Source organism: Zeugodacus cucurbitae, chromosome 2 (genome assembly GCF_028554725.1).
Source record: "Zeugodacus cucurbitae isolate PBARC_wt_2022May chromosome 2, idZeuCucr1.2, whole genome shotgun sequence".
In the NCBI taxonomy this organism is placed as follows: Eukaryota; Metazoa; Arthropoda; class Insecta; order Diptera; family Tephritidae; genus Zeugodacus; species Zeugodacus cucurbitae.
The window spans coordinates 3,216,643-3,237,933 of NC_071667.1; the positions used below are offsets into that span (position 1 = coordinate 3,216,643).

The 21,291-nt window shown below is 38.0% G+C and overlaps 1 protein-coding gene across 6 annotated transcripts in view; it reads left to right on the plus strand.

Annotated features, from left to right (window-relative positions):
- Positions 1 to 21,291, plus strand: part of LOC105221591 (serine-rich adhesin for platelets) — a 139,099-nt gene that overhangs the window by 116,933 nt on the left and 875 nt on the right. For 4 of the 6 annotated variants that reach the window (XM_054226035.1, XM_011198684.3, XM_011198685.3 and 1 more), the window contains 6 exons: positions 2,244 to 2,386; positions 2,519 to 2,672; positions 4,730 to 6,010; positions 17,076 to 18,744; positions 18,809 to 20,246; positions 20,314 to 20,591. In XM_054226035.1, the coding sequence (XP_054082010.1) occupies positions 2,244 to 2,386; positions 2,519 to 2,672; positions 4,730 to 6,010; positions 17,076 to 18,744; positions 18,809 to 20,246; positions 20,314 to 20,591 (4,963 nt within the window). Of the gene's footprint in view, positions 1 to 2,243; positions 2,387 to 2,518; positions 2,673 to 4,729; positions 6,011 to 17,075; positions 18,745 to 18,808; positions 20,247 to 20,313; positions 20,616 to 21,013; positions 21,111 to 21,291 lie in introns of all 6 variants that reach the window. The other 2 variants (XM_011198686.3, XM_054226036.1) reach the window with 2 other exon arrangements.

The window sequence follows — 21,291 nt, forward strand, 5'->3', positions numbered from 1 at the left end:
GTTAACGCATGACATATTATTTTTTTGATAAATCTCTTAACTAAAATTAAGAAATCCTTAAATTGCTTTTATTATTATATTTATTTTTTTTTTTAATGTAACTGCTCTCAGTTTAAAATCAAATTTATATTATCAAGCCTTATTGATTTTATAAAATAATTAAAATAGTCTTCATTAGAATATAATTTTTTTGCAAGGAGCCGTTGATGGAGTGAGAGCAGTTAAACGAAAAGTCTAGCAGATAACGAAATCCAAAAATGTTTATTCCCTAGGACAACATTTTCTTAAAAAACTGTATTTCACATTCATAATACTATTTTCATTTCATACTATAGAATTTTTGTTGTGTTTCTCATTGGATATTAGTTAAAATAAATAAATAAATACATTTACTACTATTGTAAGCCATTTTATTGGACTTGTTGTTAAATAATTACGTATTATAACAGCAAAATCAACATAAATATTATGATGGAAAAAAATGTCCCGTGCGAATGTGATTAATAATTAATTAAAAAAAACTATAAATTATTTTTGGATGAAATTCATACCATCTTTAAAGGTCATCAATGTGCAACATTTTACAATCAAAAACATTTGAATATTGCCTCACAATTCGCTGAAATCGCCGTTTGAATCGTTGTTCCCAAAAACGACTTCCATTTTTTGTCCCGTGCGAATGCCTTGGTTTTTTGCAATTATCTTGAAAATGAAAACCGTTCCAAAATCAACCTTAACACTAAATGTAGAGCTAATGAAGGGCTATTAAAAAATCCTACTGTCAAAATTAAAAAACATTTTACTTCATATTTTATTTTAGTTGAAAGGTGTACGATTGTCCCGTTCGACATGGCGGAAATGCCCATATATCGCTATTATTAGCCGGATAGTTTTATCGAAACATTTTTGCTTTGTGAAATAAAATACTAAAAAAATTATAATTTATATTATTGTAATTTATTTATTTTCTTTGATATTTAGTCATGACTTTAGTTATCAATTTATTTATTTATCAATTCATTCCGTCACCAATCCTGATTTTTCTAAATTTTCTTTACCCCAACGAAATTACTTTCACCTTAACAGACCACAATTGAGCCATATATCTATATATAAGTATACAATTGCATTAATTTGGGTTTCAGTTCGTTTAATGAGTTCAAATTGTGCACGAAACCCATCAAATGTGTTATAATTGATTATTGAAGATTTTAATAAAAACAAATTGAAAGTCATTCTCGCTGCTTGATATGCTCTTATCTCTTTATTATTATAATTTTCACGATTTTCTCCGATTGTGCCTCTTTCACCACCATTCTTGCTTCACCACTTTCTGCTTGTAATCACACGTTTGGCAGCTACTGTTTAGGCAGTCGTTATGCGTGTGAAAATCAATTAATACGCGTCCAGCATTGTTTGTTCGATTGGTCAATTGGCCTATTGAGGCTACGGCGTGCTGATTCGGCTAACTCGGCTTAGTTGAAGTATGTATGTATGTTTGTTCATAAATGCATATCTACATGTGTACAAATGTAACTGACTTGAGTAAATTGTTTGACTTGGCCAACTGGTGGGAAAGGAAGTCGTTATCGGCTAAATCGTTGCATACATACATACATATGTATGTATCTACTGTACTCGTATGTGCATATCTGAATTTGTTTGCTTATGTCAGCATTTAATGTCGTTGCATAAGTAAACTGCAGTTTTTTCACATTTTTTTTATTGTTTTAAGGTGTTTAGATTATATGATATGTATTTATATACATATATATGTATGTATCTTTTCATTGTTTGTCATTACGAACTTATTGTTGCATGTCGTTAGTGAAAGTTCCCAGGTTTCCAAGTGAATTAGCGCTTATAAGTGCATATCGTGTACGGTAAGCTGCATTATGATAAAAAAACATTGTTCAAACATACCTATTGAGAGAAATCAATACTAAAAGAACTTGTTTTACTTTCAATACAAACAAAACAGAACTAAAAAGAAAATGCATTACTTCTGAACAGAACAAATCTGGATATTACTATCCTCTTTCCTTTGATAGAGAACTACAGAGGAATAATTCTTTGGAGATTATGAATAAAATTCAAAGTTGCCCTCAAATATCTTCCACAAACATCAACGTATGTGTATTGAAAATTTTATATATTTAAAATATTATTTCTTTTAGTCTCAAAAGTGTTAAAATTCAACACAGATTTTACATTTTCCCTTTGCTTTCATTTTAAACTTGCAGAACTTGGACAATTGGAAATCGTCGCGTAGAAAACGTGTCGAACACATCATCGATCGAGTTGTGGAAGTGAAAAAACTCGAATTGGAAGAACACGACCGGACACGAAGAAAATCGAAGACGTTCTCTGAAATGATGGAAGAAAGGTAAGTGGCATATTATTGACTTAAAAATTTCATAAAAATAAATATTATATTATAAACCTTGTCAAAATGTCTCTTTAACCCTTATTTACATATTTATGTAACATGCAATAACAACTCTCATTTTCATTACAGAGGTGAGCGTGGTGGTCCGCGACGCGCCAAATTGGCCTCATTAGCCGTTTACAATGAAGACGAATCGAACGATTTGAGCGATCTTGGCATTGGCACCAGCAGTGCCAGCGGCAAGAGTAGCCAGTCAGAGGATTACGACAACAACAGTGTACTGGTAAGTTGTATAAACGTTGCAGAGTTGCTTTTTTTTCAACGTTTAATGTTTACTGCAAATCGAAAATATTCAGTCAAACTGCAAACAACAAGTACTCAATAGTATTGACCAAGAGTAGTTAGACACAAATTGGGCGCCCTCTTAAACATAGAAAAAAGGATTTAATAGTTTTTTTATTTTATATAGCTACGCATTCTGCTACTTTGCAGACTGTACTGCTCTCTTTTGCTAAGTTGCCACACTTTCTCGACATTTTGGAATTGAAAGTTTGTGTTTTCGTGTATCTTTTAAATTTATTACTGCGCATTCTCGTGGTCTTAACAATGAGCATAGATTTGGGTCAGTGCCTGAAAATGTATTAGTTATGTTTATTTCACACATAATTTATAGCAAAACACACACACAACCGAAGCTAAAACGGAAGTTATGCTCAAAGTTAAATTAGCAGCAACTTTGTTGGTCCAACTGTGCCGCAGACTCATTAGCAAATCGTTAATTTTTATATTTTTCTTTTTTAATTTTATTGTGGTCGCTAACTACACTCCTAACTCTACAATCACAACTGCCTAATTTTGGCCAAAACTTTGCCACACATACACACACAAACACACGCGTAAATGTGCCCGTAAGCCGTTGCTGATGGTAAAAGTTTCCGTTTACACTCTTATGGCGGTCAGTTAGAGCCCAATTAGTCGCCAGTTGTTACATTCAAAAGTCGGTTAGGTTAAGTTTGTAAAATATTATTTAGAGCATCAATAAGATGGTTAGGCTTACTCTTCCTCAATATCAACATATATACATAGATGTGTTCGCAAAAAGATCGTCAGGGTTGAGATTGCTTGTCTTTGATTTTCCAAAACAATTAAAAAACAATAAATTTTCAACAATTTCGATGCACTGACTTATCAAACAACCATCGTGGCTCTAGATTACTCGGCTTTAACGTCAAATCGTAGGGTTATGATGATCCCTTCTTGACTGATCGTTTGCAAGGTGACAGGTGAACCATAATTTATAGGCAATAACAAATTGACAACCCAGTCACAAACGCTTATCAAAAGTCAAATACACCAAAATTTAAAACTGAATCAGTCACAATATTGTTAAGCAATAACACCCCTGTCAAACAAATCAAACCAATTGCGACAGCAAGTAGATCAATTGAAATCAAAATGAAAGCGTAAAATCAATTAAGTTGCTGCAATGTATCAGAACATTTTGTTTCTCAAATTTATCTACCTCCTGATTTCCCCTCGATTTTTCATTACCAAATTCTGTGTAGATTTTGTTTTTGTTCGAAATTCGTTTGATTGTGTCAAAGTCATGTCGAACATCTTGTCAAACGCGCGCTTCGACAATTAATTCCATTTTCCTACATGTTCTCTTTGTATGTGTGTGTGTTTGCGTGGAAATAAACACACTTGTAATGCGCTTGCTGAGCATTTGTTCTGATTGATCTTTTGTTATTCGTAACAGTTGAGAGCGTGTCGATCAGCTTAACGATCATAAGCGCTATGCGCACGTTCCACATGACAATGCTGACAGCTGGCTATGATATTACTGCAACAATTACAACAAACACACCAATTTGGAAATTTCGTAAATATTCGTGCAGTAAGAAGCATTAAAGACACACAGAAAAAGAATTTAACGATCACACGCCTGTCAATGGATGCCAGGGTTACAGCTCCACATCAGATGCTCCTCATTAAAGTTCTGTTGTCTCCACTTCTCGCTTCGCTTGAGCACATTTGAACTTGTCACTTCAGGCTGCATTCTACTGCAAGTTGTCGACTGTTGACCTTTCGATCGTGCGAAGATCACTCGGTGTTCGCACGTGATTTACGGGCTGTGAGCAGTCATACATGTCGTAATGAGTCCTCTTGGATATATGGAGTTACTCCAAAGGAAAGAGGAGAAGTATAGATTTATAATCAAAAGAATAGCGAAAAATATATCAGGGTACATCATGAATTTAGCTTTCTTTACAAATATATAATACATTGTAAATCTTATAACTAACTAAATTCTCATTTATATTCTCTTTTCATTCGCAGAGCGACAATGCCGAACTTGACAAGGCCATATTTGATAATAACCAAAAACCCAGTAGCATCCCTGCGCGCGAATACATCTCCTCACCCGGCTACGATACCTCCTCCAGCACCGCGCCTGGCAGCTCTCCCGATCCATGCGAATACACATATGAGGGCGCCATTCAAGACTACAAACAACGCGTCTCGCGCGCCAGCGGTGGCAGTGCTTTAGCCAATTTCAAACTCAACAGCGCCAACACAAACTCGGCGTTAATTTCCAAAAATAACTCTTCAAAAGAAAACACACCGGATTGCGTCAACACGGTAGCAAACGATACCTATCCCACACGTCGTGGCAGTAAAATCGAGGACCGCCTTATCGGCTTCGAAGTCACTTCACCCAGTGATAGTCAAGAGGGTTTAGAGAAGAAAGTTGATGTACCAAAAATCGATATATCGAAACGTAAAGAGATTTTCGAAAGTCAAAACGCCAACTCAGAACCAAAGTCACTGGTGGGCAACGGCGGCGCTGGCGGTGTAGCTGTACCACGCGTTACATTGCGCGATCGCTTCAAGTTGGACGAGAGTGTGTCCAATAATGGAGAGGTACAAGATTCCACATTGAAGCGTGAAGTTAAACGTCTATCGGGTGACATCACGAGCATACGATCGCGTATGCAAAGCTTAGAGCAACAGCAAAATTTAGTCAGTTCAACGAATGGCGGCAATGCCGGCAAGGCACCCAGCGCAAAATTAGTCGATATACCAGTGCCACCATTGAAGGATCGTTTGTCTAGTTTACAAAATGCCGTAACCAAAGAAGAGGTGAGAAAGGCTCCGGTAGCACTTGTCGATGCACGCCAGCTGGAGATCATGAAAAACGAAGAGGAGGAACGACGCTTGAAACTAATAGAGAACGAGAAGAAAACAGTGCAGGAAGTAAGCAATGTGGAAAAGAAAGAAATTAGTGCGCCAGTAGCCGAAGCCACGGTGCCACAAAAGGTGGTGGTAAAAATCGATGCGCCCGAAGAGGAAGTCGATCGCGATGACAGCGGTATTCACACCGCCGATGGTGAAATCGAAGCAACAGAAATCTCCGAGCAGGAACAGCAACTGAATGCGGCTATTGCAGCACTGGCGCTGGAGGAGCAACAGCTAACCGAAGCAGCCAATGCCGTGAACCAAATAGAAGCGGAGTTTGCAGAGCTCTCTACCAGCGCAGTGAACGCCATCGCCAGCAGCCTGAACACAGTGTCCACCACAAAAGCAACTAACGAACAGCCATGCGAAATGGAATTTAGTGTAAGTTCTACTAACAAATCATTGCTTGAACCGTCTATATCTAGTAGTGTTAAAAGTAGCTTTGAAAATACTAGTGATGATAACGGTAGCCGTAGTTTTGGTGAACAAGTAGCTAATATTGAAAAAGAACAACAAAAATTAAACGATTCAGTTGTTTCTAATGCTGAAAAGGAGGTGTCGGGTAATACTTTAACGGTTGCTACGCCTTCTAATTTACAAAGAAAACCCTCGAACGAGATGGTACACGCGCGCAATCTGCTGCGTATGTTTAAAGAGACCTTTAAGAGCGACATTGAGTTAGACGAGGCACAAGAACAGGAAGTGAAGTCAATTTCCGAGTCTCCCAAGTGTAGTGGTGCCATTCCTAAGGTTAGACCTCCCACGGCCTTTGATGCTCCACTTTCTCCAAAATCAATTCATACCTCGCAGCCAATCGAGCGTGCACAAATGCCCACCGCATTCACTGTGACTGATGATGCTCCAATTAGCACGCAAATATTTCAGTCTTCAAGCTTGTCCCCTTCTATTGTGTCACCACATTCTCCTTTACCCTTCATCCACGGCACTTCGCCGATCACTATACCTCAAACACCACCATCTCCGTCGACAGCGCGCGCACCCACACCCCCACCACGTTCTTCGCCTAGCGTGCTTATTTCTAACGGTTTCTCTATGATACCACGTGCTGTCAATCCAATCGGCAAGCCACCGATGTCACCCAAGTCGATCCGTTACAATGTCAAGAGTCCCGTTAACAGTCCACCGCCCATACGCAAATCAACCGACAATAGTCCGTTCAGCATCAATGGTCGTGTTGAGATATTCAACTCGAAGAATATGAATACCAATCCAACCGGGAAACCACCGACGCCAACAATGAGCGCAAAAAAATCATATGTGCCACATTTTTGTGCAACAACGCCAACACCAACTTCACCACTACTCGGTCGATCGCCATCGCCAATGAATGTTACGCATTATAGCGGTGTCGAGTTTCCTAAACAACAACAGCAGCTACAAGCACATACAACGGTGACCACAATACCCGCGACTGGCGAAGCGCCTTCAGTTTCTAATCAAATATCGCAAACAACAGCTGCGTCAATTGAGCTGAAATCAATGCCGAGCGCGCAAGCAGTCAATGAACCTTCACACGAAGCCCGACTACAAGATGTGACAACTGTGCCTCATTCACCACAACAACAGCAACAAAACCCCACTGAAGTTGTTATGTGCGCACCACCAGTAACCATCTTGAATCCGGATGAGCTGCCGAAACCCAATACCGTTAAAGCGCTTTCCAATTGTTTCTCACAAGATGTGACGGCTAATCAGCACGTCGGTAAGACGACACCACCAATCCCAGGACCGAAACCGTTACCTCGCAGTCGCATACCGCAAACGCCGCCTCAGTCGCCCACACCGGCAAAAAGAAATTTCTTCAATGCGCCCACAAGTACGGAAGCTACTGCAGCGGCGAAAGAAGTTGCAACAAAAACAATGAATAAATTAGAGCGCGAACCACAACACAAAGCGATGACAACAGCTGAGTTGTTACCGACATCGCCCAAAGCAGATGAACTGAAGAAACTTTCTATCATCTCCGAAACATCGACGCTATCAAGTGACTCCACCGCTTGCACAGGCCCCTTCGAAACCACAGCACAAATACACACACCTCCAGTAGAGATCGAGAAAATGAAAGAGGTAAATCGCTCAATTCTTAAACCACTACCGCTAGCACGCACCATCGCTGACTCCACAAATAAGCCAGCGGCTTCGCGACCAACTGGCGATCCATTGAAGCCCAATGACTCATTGGCACCAGTTATTACAATACCGTCTGAGATACCCCAACTAGTGGCATGTAAGCCGAATGTTTCAACACTCTTTAAGCTTACCACACCACCAGCATCGCCACATTCACCACTCTCGCCCACTGATGTGGCGCTTTGTAGCAATTTCTTGGACTCCTTTGAGCCCACAAACTCATTCTTGCCCACAAGGCAGAAGACGGTCGATGAGTCGCCATGCGACAAGCTTGACGTAAACGATCTACCTCCAAACAAGCGTCCCCCTTGCACATTCTACTCAGACATCAGCCGAAACAAGGTACGCGAATGCGATGATTCAGGTAAACCTAAGATTGTGCTTAAGTCAGCAACTCCTCAGACGCAGCGGCAGCACACAGTAGAAGAGAAAATCTGTCAAAAGATTGACATAAATGACCTACCACCTTTCGATCAGGTACCATTAACAGGTTATGATGAGGTAACTGCTGAACAAGTGCGTCGTTGTGACGGTCTCTTGGCAAAGCCTGGAAACAAACGTAGCCCACCCGGTACACCCACATCTGCTAACAGTATAGCCACCACGCCGGACACACCTGACACCGTTAAGAATATAACAGTAAGTTCCACTGCGCCTGCGGTCTCTGCAACTAACTCAAAATTAAATAACTCACGGCCCAACTCCAAACCGAACTCCCCAATTATGGCCGCGAGAGCCGCACACTCTCGTGCTCTGATTGAAACCTGTGAGCGTATAATTGCAGAAGAACGTCTACATAGCAGCCACCTTAAGTCAGCGCTCCCAGCAGCCGCTAGCGGCAAAAACAGTGGCACACCCGTTTTACAGCGCAAGTCTAAAATACCTAAACCGATACCCTGCTGCATTGGCGGCTCAGACTCCATGAATCAGGCTGATCAGCCAGGTAAGCCAGTACTAAAGCAAAACAGTGGACCACCGACACCCGAATCCGTAGACGAAAATATGATAATTGGACGTCTGCACGTAGTGGAAACACAAATCAAGGTGACCACAACGACGCCGCCGGCATCCCCAGCCGTCACAACGAAAGCAAGTGCAAAAGCTGCACCGAATCCAAATACAAAGAAAACCAAAAACATATTTGACTTTCTGCGGAAGAACTTCGGACTTGGTGACGACAGCTCGACAAATGCTGCTCCAACTTCAGATAACACGACCGTAGATGCAGCACCATTAGTTCTGAAACCAGCAACCGATAAGGACGTGGTGAAGGTGGACGAGATAATCACTGTGGATAACTCGAAATTCTATATAATTTCAGATGATACGCCGCCACCACCGTTACCGAAGACGCCAGCGCCTGTAAACATCGAAATCACAAAAACATTCACCACAGACGAAATCGTTGAGGAGGTCAATAGCGAACAGGCTTTGGTACAGGAAATCAACGACATGTTGGACGATGAACTGAATAAGTTAGCGACGGAGAACGGTGGGGTCACTAGTGTAGATACAGTCAAATAGCGTTGTTATTTTCTTATGATGGTACCGAAATGGTTACTCTGCATAGGTGCTACTCGACAGTTTTGGTTATCTCATATTAATATAATTAAGCTCGCAAAGTTTAAAAAAAATGTTTTCGATACTTTTAAGTTTTTTTGTCCGAAAGCTTAACCCTAAAAGCTGTAATTATTTTAAACCAAAATTACACTATTTGTATTTGATTTTAAGAAGCATTTTATGAAAGCTCTAAGAACTCTCTCAGTCTGTCTGTTCACTACAACGACTCACACCAACACTCACTTGAGTAAAATAAAAAAGCTCACAAGAACCGTTGTCAGTTACTCGTGCAGTCGTTCAATTTCACTCACACACACAGTCGTGCGACCACAAGCTCGTTCGTTTCTTTGATAGAATCTCTGCTACTATTCTTTTGTATATTATTTTCTTTAAATGTTTAGTAAACGATTCTTCTATTCAACTTATTAGATATTATATGTATATGCTACATACTGCAATGAAATTGTGAAGCTTTTTTTTTTTGCAAACTCTCGAATATATTCTGTAACTTCGCGCATTTTGAGAAGCAATAAATTTTAGAAACTATAAGTTCAATTTTTTTTAATACTCGTTTTTTTCTAAAATACATCTGAAATAAGCTCTTTTTGATTTCATATTTTTTATAAATGTTTAGCTATCATATGTCAAAGCGCTTAAACTTTTGTCGCATAATCACACTGATTGATTATCATAAGAAATTTATACTATGTAACAGTAAATCAATATGCAACAAAATAAACCGTTTTCATTGTAATTATTTCTCTAAACTGAAAAAAAGTTTTTTCTTTATTTCATTTAAACACGTTTTCGCATTTTTACATTTTCTCATCGACATTATGCGCCACTGTTGCTTTGATACACGTCATACATTCTCATTTATCTCATATTTTCACTCATGGCAGTCAGTGTGTCTCAATTTCTTGGCTTTCAGAAAGCTTTATGGTGGTGGTGAATATTATTTAGATGTAAGCTTTAGCGTTTTTTGTGCTTTATTTATTTATATTTTTTGTAATAGTGAACGTATTAATTTTTTCGAATCGGAATCGGAATATGTCGTTTTAATTTATTTAAATTTTCTTTTATTTTATTATTATTTAATTCATTTTCATTTTGTGCTTTTAATTTTCCACTTTTTTCCATTTTTAGTTTTTCTTTGTATTAATATTTATTCAGGTTTGGTTTTAATAAAATTTTTAAGCCTTTATTAAAATTAAAATTTGTTTATTATTTTTTTTTTATTAATTTTTTGAAGAGTTTTTTTTAATTTTAATTAATATTTTTTTTTTTTTAATTTTATATTCCGTTAGTCCAAATATTTTCCCAATTATACTATAGTCAAAACTTATTTTTTCGAACCGGTCTTCAATGATTTTATCTATATATTTGAGATAGATAGATTAAAATATAAATTGACAATCTAATAATCCGATTGTACATGCCATTGGTGTTGATTTACAAACCAATAATCAACTCCATTTAGAGACTTATGGACTTTCTGCCGATTTACTTAATATATTTCTTACTTCTTTATTTTATTTATTTACCACACTTATTACTCTTACTTCTGTGATATTTGCGAATTTTCGCAAAAGTCCGTCAAGTACTATAGATTTACAAATAAACAATTATGATCGTAATTAACTACTGAAAATAGAATTATAAACCACTTGTGTTGCACCTAATTATGTTCGTACTGCATTAGAGACTTACACATGCACATATGCACATACGAGTATGTGGCTCTGTAAATGCGGCCACATTGATATGTGTACTGACACACTTACTACAAACGTAATTTAGTATAATATATTGAAACGTATTTTACTGCATAAAATTAAATATCCATACATACCTACATGCATATATGAATACATACAAACATGTGTATTTCTTGTATCTCTCTTTACATGCCTGCGCATAACTGTGCTCGTTCGCTCGTATGTACGTTCGTTTAAACGCCAAAATGTATGCTACAAAAATCGAAAACAAAAATTATTCTATTATCTTGCTACGCTTTAAAATATCTAAAATAAAAAATGCAAATTCAACTGTCGCTCGCCCATTGCTCTGTCTTCGCTGCGCCGCATTGTATTGCTTACAAATATTTATGAATTTATCAATGTCTTGTGTGGAAAATATTTGAAAAAAAAACAAAAAAATAATTAATTGCATTTGGTATATATTTCTTAAAAAATATCGATTGCTCGCAAATATTTTCGATTAAGTAGTTAAATTTGCATAATCTCTGCCAGCAAAAGCTTCTGTGCAATGCCAAAGGTAAGAAAATTGATTTGAAAACCCATGATTTTGTCTACTTGTCTTTAACTGTATCTGTGTTATACGTGGCATTGTTTTGTTTTCAATTTGTCCATTTGTTTATATTGTACTATACTTTTGTCAATTTTGTCTCATATTCGTATTTTGCCTGCTCGTTATGTTTAGTTTTTGTTTTGTCTTCTTCTTGTTGAATTGTGTCTTTTTTTCTTTCATTACACTTTAAATACCTTTTACGTCTTATTGCATGCCTTTGAAAACGCAATCGCACCATACTTAGCACACACATACATGAATGTGTATATATTTTTGCTTGTATTTAACCGATTTTCCCTTCGAACGTCAAATGTCATGTCTGTAATGCTAGAAACCTGCTTAGTGACTGCGCCCACTGAACCTCGGCGACCGTTTAATGCCACACATAGACGCTTTAACTAAACTCAAAGCGTTGTAGAAAAAACTGAAAAAAAATGCTTCGAAGTGGAACTTAAAATAAATCAACGCATAGATATTAAAATCGGTATTCCTTTCCAGCTATTTTGCCTGCTGTTAGGCGCATGAGCCGTCATCTTTATTGGCGCTAGCATACCTTTAGGCGCTTTTGGAAATAACACAAAACACAAGCAGCAGCCATAACCTTTTCAACAACCCCAAAAGCCCATTTACACACTCACCCTCACCTCCTCGGCCACATTCACACATTTGTATCTAAGCTTACCTTTGCATTTTCGCTGCATTTTTCTCGTTCGTCATTCGCACTGTTTTCACTTAGTATTGACTCGTTGACTTATCGCAGCAACTGTTAATTTCATTACAGTTGGTCGTAGCGAGCAAAGGCTATTGTATTTTACTATTTGTTTTGTCAAATGTCAACACAACACATTTGCTTTATCTAAATGCCCATTTAATGGCCTACTGATATAGTTTAGTTCCTTCTATGTATTCACCGCATCAGTCAGTCGCCTTCGAACTGTCGTCGCTGTTGTGCCATCGTAATTATTTTGCTAAAACGCGCTAAAGCACACTCAGTCCAATGCCAAGTGCCCAGCAGTGGTGTAGTGAACATTCTCATTGGCTTGTGAATTTTCAAATATCGAAACTTTTGACAGGATTTTTGGGTTACTCCACTAAGTACAGTGTAAACTTTTAGGTTTTCGTGCAGTAAAACAAACACGAGCAAACCTTCTGCGTCAAAGTTTACAACACGCCTCTTCTTTACACGGGATGGATCGCAAACCAATGGTAAGCGATGCCGAATTTTCACAATTCATTTGTATGTCTTAACTGTATTCAGAATACGAGTACATATGCCTGCCTGTACTCTAGTGCTAGATTCAATATTTGCAGACATCGCCACTTAATCTAATTAGCCGATTTCATTATAGATTGTTGCATCGCTATTCAATTGTACGTCGCTTTCCGATTCTCTTTCTCTCTTGCGCTTAAAGAAGATTACGAATACTTCAACATACCGTTGCAAAAACTTACTAATGTTAAGAAAATCTAAAATTCTTTTGAAATATATCATATGCTAGAGTTTCTTTAAAATATTGAGTTGTATACAGAACTGTAAATGGCAACAGATAAGGTTCTATCGCTGTCGCGACTTATCACATAGCAATCAACGTTTTCCGAGAAAGGTCTACATGTGACAGAATCGTAAACTTTTGATTAATTAATCTCTAATTTACATTGATATGTTTATATTCTCTATGAGTTTTAGCAAAGTTTCGACGCTCTCCAAAATATTTCCGTCACTTTGAATCCCAAAAGGGGTACGAGTACAACGTCTATTGAAACAATTGTCTATTAATCAAGTGAAATTAATTAAGGGCAATAGAAAATAGAAAATATTTGAATACTGCTTGTTAAATTTCAAAGATATTGAAAATATTTCATCAGAATGTAATATTAGTTCCATGTTTGTTGTTCTTATCGTGCACATGATAGCGCGTTTTAAAAAATTTGCACAGGTTGAGGTAAACAATAATGTCATAAAGCCAACAAACTGCTCGCCAATTGCAATGAAATTTTAACTTAGAAATCGTCGGGTGAGTAAGTGACGTTTTTAGAGTGTGAGAGGGTGTATTCCATTCTATAATATTTAACATGTTATTCTTCAACTGACTAAAAGCGGAAATCGATTAAGTCGACTTATGTACTATAATAAAGAACAGCTGCAGCAACTTCTGATTCTGACAACGACTAGATCATATAAGTATAATAACATGTAAGCAATTTTCGTAGATATTATGTCTATGGATCGAAATGAAATAATCATTTAAACGCCACAAAAATATACTTTAGGACGCAGAAATTTTACAAATATTTATAAAAACCTTTTATCAAAAAAGTTTCAATTTTATGAGTATGAAAAAAATAAATAAATTATTGTTAATTGTCCAAAACTATATATGATAACTGCATTAGTTCGGAAGTGTTCGTCAGTAATAAAAATGAATAAATTTACTTACTTTTTTATTAGATCTGTTTGCTTTACCAGCAAAGCGGAATTGTCTATTTGATCTCATTCGTTATATGCTTTCTATTTATGTATGTGCATAGGTATATACTTACATAATCGTGTTATTTATGCACATACCGTTAGCTTGACGCAAATATTTTGTTTGATTAAAAGCTTTCCAATTTGCACTTTCTGCAGTATTGATTTAATCAGAGCATTTAATTGAACTTATGTGACACGTTGCCATCAACAAGAGCAACGGGAAAACTAAGCCACTCCTAATTGGAATATACTTTCGTTTGTGAATTCGTCATATGAATGCGAATTTGCTAGCCGAATATAGACTTGTATGCGAGCTTTTAGATAGCCAGTAATCCCTCTACTTGCGTCATAATTGCTGGACTTAAATAATGCGAAAATTCAGTAATGTAAATTAATTGAGTTCTCATCTTGTCTCTAAATATCACAATCATATCTACAATTAAATAGGGGATACATATTCTTAAGGCTGTTTCAAGAGATATTATAATATATCTAAAATGTGTATTTTAGTTCATATGTTTTCCTTTTTTTGCTTAAAGCATTAATTCATGTCAAATAATTCTGATTTCATTAGCTACACTAAGGATTTATACATATTTCTTCTTTGTTGCCATAAGCATTGCAAGTATCGCCAATGTTGTATCTCACGGTCTTCAATGGTGAATGGTGAAATTAAAATTACTTCTAATTCTTCAACTAACGTGAATGCTTTGGTTTCTTTGAATGAGTGAATTTTATTTGCAAATTCTTAAATTGTATTCTTTATATTTTTCTATTACTTGTATTTGTCTGTTTTAACTCTCTTTTTTGCTATGCTAACATATTTCCATGCACGTAGCAGCCGCATTAATTAATAGTGTAAATTTCCAAATTGACTCGGTGTACACAAACAGGCATACATATGTATGTGTATATGATATACAGAGGTAGTCAAAATTATTTACACATCGGACGTTTTTTACATGTTCCACAGAAAAAGCTTTTGCTTGTTGTTGTTGTTGTCGCAGGGTAACAAAATGTTATGTTAAATTGTAAACCTTGATAACAGCTTCTTTATGGTCCGAATTGATTAAGTTAACAGTTAATTTAGACCAAATGTCGGTAATTTCGGCGTTTTCGGTTATTATATCAATTGTTCTCTGATATTTAACGAAACTCCAAATATTTTCAATAAATTTTTGGTCAGGGCTGTGCGGAGATCAACTTGATTCGCTTGATTTAAAACTTTTGTAGGTTAAGATCCTTCATGAAATGGAGCATTGTCCTGTTGTAAAATGTAGTAAATAGTTGGAAAAGGCCGACGGACCACTACAATGGCATGGTCATGTGAATTCTGATATATCCGTTTGATTTAGGTTCTCTAAATTAGTACCACATCTCCAAAACACAAGTAAGGAAAATTTCCCCTTAGAATTTAGCCTTAAAATTTTGCCTTAAAATCTGCCCACGACAGGCTTTAGGATGCAATCTATGGCAAATGAGAGGCATATCGCTTTTTTGGTTTCGGAAATAAAGCTTTCATGGTTTCGGAAGTGGTCAACTTTATGCACAACGTAGGTATTTATGTTAATATTTTTAAATGTCCTTATTAGTGTAGCATCATTGACTGTTCATCCAATATGCTGATTCGATGCTGCTGCAATATTAATAGGACTAATTGTGGGATTTTATATGACAGTTCCTACTAATCTTCTGCATTCTCTTTGAGTTATCTCAGGTTGCCGTCCAGTTATCTTTAATCCTTTCCTTTCCTTCTTTTTAATAACATTATAAACAGTATTCCATCAAATTCTATAAATTATAACTAACTCCGAAGCCGAAATCCCAGTCTTAAACTTAGTAACTGTCTACGATCTAGTTATAATCCTTAATTACTTTGGTTTCTGCATTTTATTTACCAATTTTTATATTTTAAGGCTGAGTTAGTTTGTTTTAAATGCCATAGAATCCAATTACTACTCTTGCTTAAACCAAATCAAAGAATAAAGGCTAAATCGCCGTGTCTAAATACTTTTGACGCAAAAAAAATGTGTTTAAATACTTTTGACTACTGCGAGTCATCAGTTAATTTGCCCATTTCTCTGTTATATGTCCAGCTATTCTCACCAAACTGGCATCATTCGCTTAGGAATAGATCAAGGTTTCCAACAACATAGTATTTTGTTACCCTGCGACAACAACAACAACAACAAGCAAAAGCTTTTTATGTGAAACTTGTAAAAAAACGTCCGATGTGTAAATAAGTTTGACTACCTCTGTATGTACATATATTTTTCTATATTTTATATTTGTTATTTTAAATGAGATATGTGTTTCTTACGCGTTCGCATACTAAGCGGTATACATAAGTACTCAGTACTCATGACCTACTTTTTTTTATTATTATTTGGTGCTTACCACCGATTGCATTCAAATATACACTACACTTTATATGTTGCATATAAATATTTGTTAGTCAAAAATCGTATATTTATAGTTATTTTCATAAATTTATATAATTAAGTTTTGCATGCGATATTAACCCATTAACAACCGCATGATTACTTGTTTGAGTTAATAATTACAATAATTTAATTTAAGTTTCTTAATTTACTGAATACATTAATTAATGGCAAACAAACATGTATTGGACTAACTAACATTGATCTCATGATTTCGTCTTTTTCATATACACCTTTGTACTCATGTGCTTGTTGACTGCTGGCTAATTTGTCTCAAACCATTAAATTGCGATTGCAATGCATAAAAAACAAAAAAAAATAATAATTAATATGGCTATGTATTATGAATTATTGATGTTGGTAACAATAACAAATAAAAAATAAAAACAATAAATACAAATTTTAATTAAATTGCTGCGAAATTAATCAACAACAAACGCTGACAAATAAACAACAAAAACTCACGAAAAAAACAACAAATAATACAAAAAAACGAATGAAATTTCCGCTGCAGATCAACGAAGCTCTTGAATTGGCGCTGGATGCAATTGACAAAGAGACCGAATTCACCATAAATGATACAGCAACAATAAAAGCAACTACCAAATTATCGAACACAATTGCAAGTAGTCATACAAGCAACATAATAACAACAAATAAATTAGCAACTACAACAACAATAGCGATGTCGACAAAAACAACAGAAATGGCAATAAACCACCAAAACAACAATAACAATAATGCGCAAGTGAATGCTTTATTATGTGCAAGAGATACTTCGAACAAAACCGACGAAGAGAAGGAACGTAAAAGTAAGCAACAACAACTGCAACAGCAATTTGTTGCAAATACACATAATTATATGCACAGCGACAGCAACAATGGCGATAAAAGCAAACATAGCCTAAATAAAGATAATGACGATAATTATAATAATGATGTTCATGACGATGATGATGATGTCGATGGAAGAAGGGAGGAGTCGCGCGAGGCGCTCATCTCGCAGGAACCCATTTACGAGAATATCTCGGCAGCATCTACGCGACAAGTAGATGCTGAAGCGAAACGAATCATTCCAGCGAGTATATTTAATGACAACAACAACAAGGTCAATATGGATATTTACAAACAAATGAGTCAAATAAATATCAACAACAATAGCAGTAGTAATAATAATGACTTTGAGAATTCGTTTGCCAATAATTCGCTAAGTAATGCATTGACTAACAACAACAACAATAACATTAGCAATGATATTTGTAGCTATAGCGCTAGCGATAACAACAACGTAAGCATTGTTGATAGCAATTTTATTGAATTAACCAACGCTTTCGCTAATGCTACAACAACTATAACAACAGCTGCCAGCAAAACAGCAACAACAACAACTCTAATAGAAGCCGTAGCTAGCAACTCGCTGATTGATAGCGAAAAGACCAGCGCTACCGCAGCCACAACACAAATTACAACAATTGCAACAGCAGAAGATTTCAAAAATATGGCAACAACAACAAAATCAATTGAAATGAACTCATCAGCTCACACTTCTGAAAATTCTTCCACAATCAACAAACCAACAGCAGTGGACGCACATACGGTAACCGATGCCAACGCCACAACTCTGGCAGAACATGAACCCTACTATCAGGTGCCGAAGTCAAGCGAACCATACTACGATGCCCCCAAACATTTGCGCCCCGTGCCGCTTTATGAGAATATCGAGGTCTTCTACACCGGCTTGGAGAACTCTACATTGGCTAGCGGCACTGGCGCCGCTCTTAATGGCAGCAAACTGGAACCGCCGAAAGAGAAGCCACCACCGCCGCCAGTAGAGAGTCCTCCGCCGTTCGACGATGTGGACAGCATCGATAACACTGACACTTGGTCTTCGGACAACACCTACGAGACGATTTCATCGCGCCTCCCACATGTCAATGGTCTGGCCGCAGACCATCCTTCGCCGCCCATCAAACGCATGAATTCGACGAAACGCATCAAGAAGGAGTTGCGCAATAAACGTTCGAGTTTCTTGGGCATTGATACCACGAATTTAGATGATGAGGAGACCTACTTGGAATTGACAGTAGCACCGCCACCAGATATGGCGCAACTGTTGCAGGAGGAGCGACGCTTGGAAAAGCAATTGTACCTGAAGGCGGGTCTGTGTGATAGTTCAGACACAGGTTAGTACCGAAATGTGTTTGTAGGTCTACAAAGCGAAAATATTAATCAATCTCTCTATTACAGGCGAGAGTCGCGACTCGGGCGTCTCTGAGAATCACTCACGTCAAAGCAGTGAACATTACACCAACTCATCGGAGGAAAACGATCGACAAATCGATACACCACCGCATAGCCTCAAGTGCAACGAGCTCATCTACCAGAACGAAGCACTACTGACGGCTGCGCAGACACCACTCTTGCAAACAGTGAAAGGAAACTCCGCCGAATCATGGACTGAGTCCGCCACTGTTGCTGCCGCCGCCACAAAGTCATTGACAGAGGCCACCGCCACCGCCAACGCCAAAATGCTCTCCATCGAGGAAAAGATACGCGAACAAGAAGAAGTTCTGCGTGTTGAAAGAGAGCTGCTGCAGCTGGAACAGGAGGAGTTGAAGCGTCAACGAGAGAACTTGATGCTGCGTGAGAATATGGCACGTCGTGAACTGCAACATGGCGCCAAAATGCTTATGTCTGCCAATCGGCGTTCACTGCAAGACCTTAATGGCGTGAACATGTCGCTCGCCGGTGGTCTCCCAATAACAAACGGCGGTCCAGCTGTAGCCTTCCAAACAGCGATGCCACAATATGCCATTGCCGCGCATAACATGCAACAGCCGGCGCAGCAACAATTTGGTGTACCACATCTGGCTACGCAGCCAACACAGCAAATCTATGCAAATGTACCAAATATTGAACAGCAGTACTACCAAGTGGACATTGACTATCGCAAATCCATGTCCGACCTCCAAGAGTTCTCCAAACGACACATGCTGCCACCTATGCCACCAACGAAACCGATGCGTGCCATGCAAGTGGCCACTTCAGCCAATGCGCTGACCGTCAACGGCGCTGAAGACTTCATGGCATCGCGACATGCCTTGAATGCACAGGGTTTCGGCGGCTCACTGGTGAAAATCGCAGCACCAACAGCAGCACCACGTGGTCACTCAGTTCACCCCATCAATCACCAATACCCCGCTCACCACTCAACACAAAATCTGAGCAACAGCAGCGGCAGCAACAACAGCATTAGCGGTGTTAATGCGGCGCCACCGGCCATACCAAATGGACACGCCGCATTACCAGGCAATATGTCGCGTAATACGCTGCATGCGCTCAGCGCTACCCCGAAACCAAAGTACACCGACGGCTGGGTGCAAGTGCAGCAACGCAAATCGTTCGATACGAATTTGGCCAATGATCCTGCTTGGCTCTCAGCATATCAGCAGAAACGCAAATCCATGCCGGAGCCTTATCACGCCTATAACAACCACTGGCTCGTGCAAGAAGCCGAACAACGACGCATCGCCGAGCAGCAGCTGCGACGCGGTGGTTCGACGACCACAACACCGGTGCACCAGCAAAACGGCAGCGCCAACAGTAATGGCAAGCCGCTGCCAGATTCCATCATACAAACACTAACGGAACGTGTGCAGAGCAAGGGTATCGGTGAGCGAAAGCGGTGAGTCCCTACCAATGACACTAACTCAAAGGATTTCAATTAATTTTGATATTTAATTTGTATTTAGATTCGACAACTATAACAACCAAGTTGGTGTTTTGGAGAAGAGTCCGTTACACGCTGCCGCCACATACTATCAACACCAACAGCAGCAGCAGCTCTCGCAGCCTATAACGCCCTCACATCAGCGACTACTCAGCGGCTCGACATTGGCCGCAATGCCACCACAAGCCAATGTGAACGCCTCGCCGGCTCATCAGCAACCACAGCCACAGCAGCAGCAACAGGACAAGGTGTTGAGTGTCAGTGGCAAGAAGAAGTGTTCACATTGTGGTGACGAATTAGGTAAAATTTGCTACTACATTGGTTGTGAGTGTTTACATTTGAAATTCCTTACAAGTAATTGAAAGTAATCGATTTTAGTTGGATCGCGCATACTCATAGGTGACATTAATCGTTCACCGAATACTTTAGTGTGTTGTTAAATTCCACAAATTGTGGAAATATTAATGTAAAATTTAATCGATTATCCCACAACATTACATCCAATTCCCTTTGAACTTCTCACCGTACCTCAGTGTAGCTGTAAATAAAGTAAATTTTATTGAACCCCTATATATAGGGTATAGGTCCTTACATTTATTATCTGTTTCACCGCCATTAGTTGGTTGAATTTTTAAACGCCAGCATTTTTATTATTTATGGTACTTTATTCGAATTTCAATTTAAAAGCATATCTTCTTTACATGCCTTTCCGCAACACGCAGACGTCAATGGCTGCACGGAAGCAAGTTGTCGACGCGTACACAAGGCTCTTAAGTATATAGTTTGGGTGTAATAAATATTGACGTCGAAAAAAGCAATGTATGTCTGTTTTACACTGTGCAACAAAGTACGATTTTTTGATAAATTTTCATTTTATAAATGAATAAAAAATCTATATAATTAACATTTTTTAAATAAGTCAAGTCATGAAAGGATTAATGTAATCGTATATTCACAAACAATTGAAGAAATCGAAAAAATTTGAAGTTATTTTTTATTT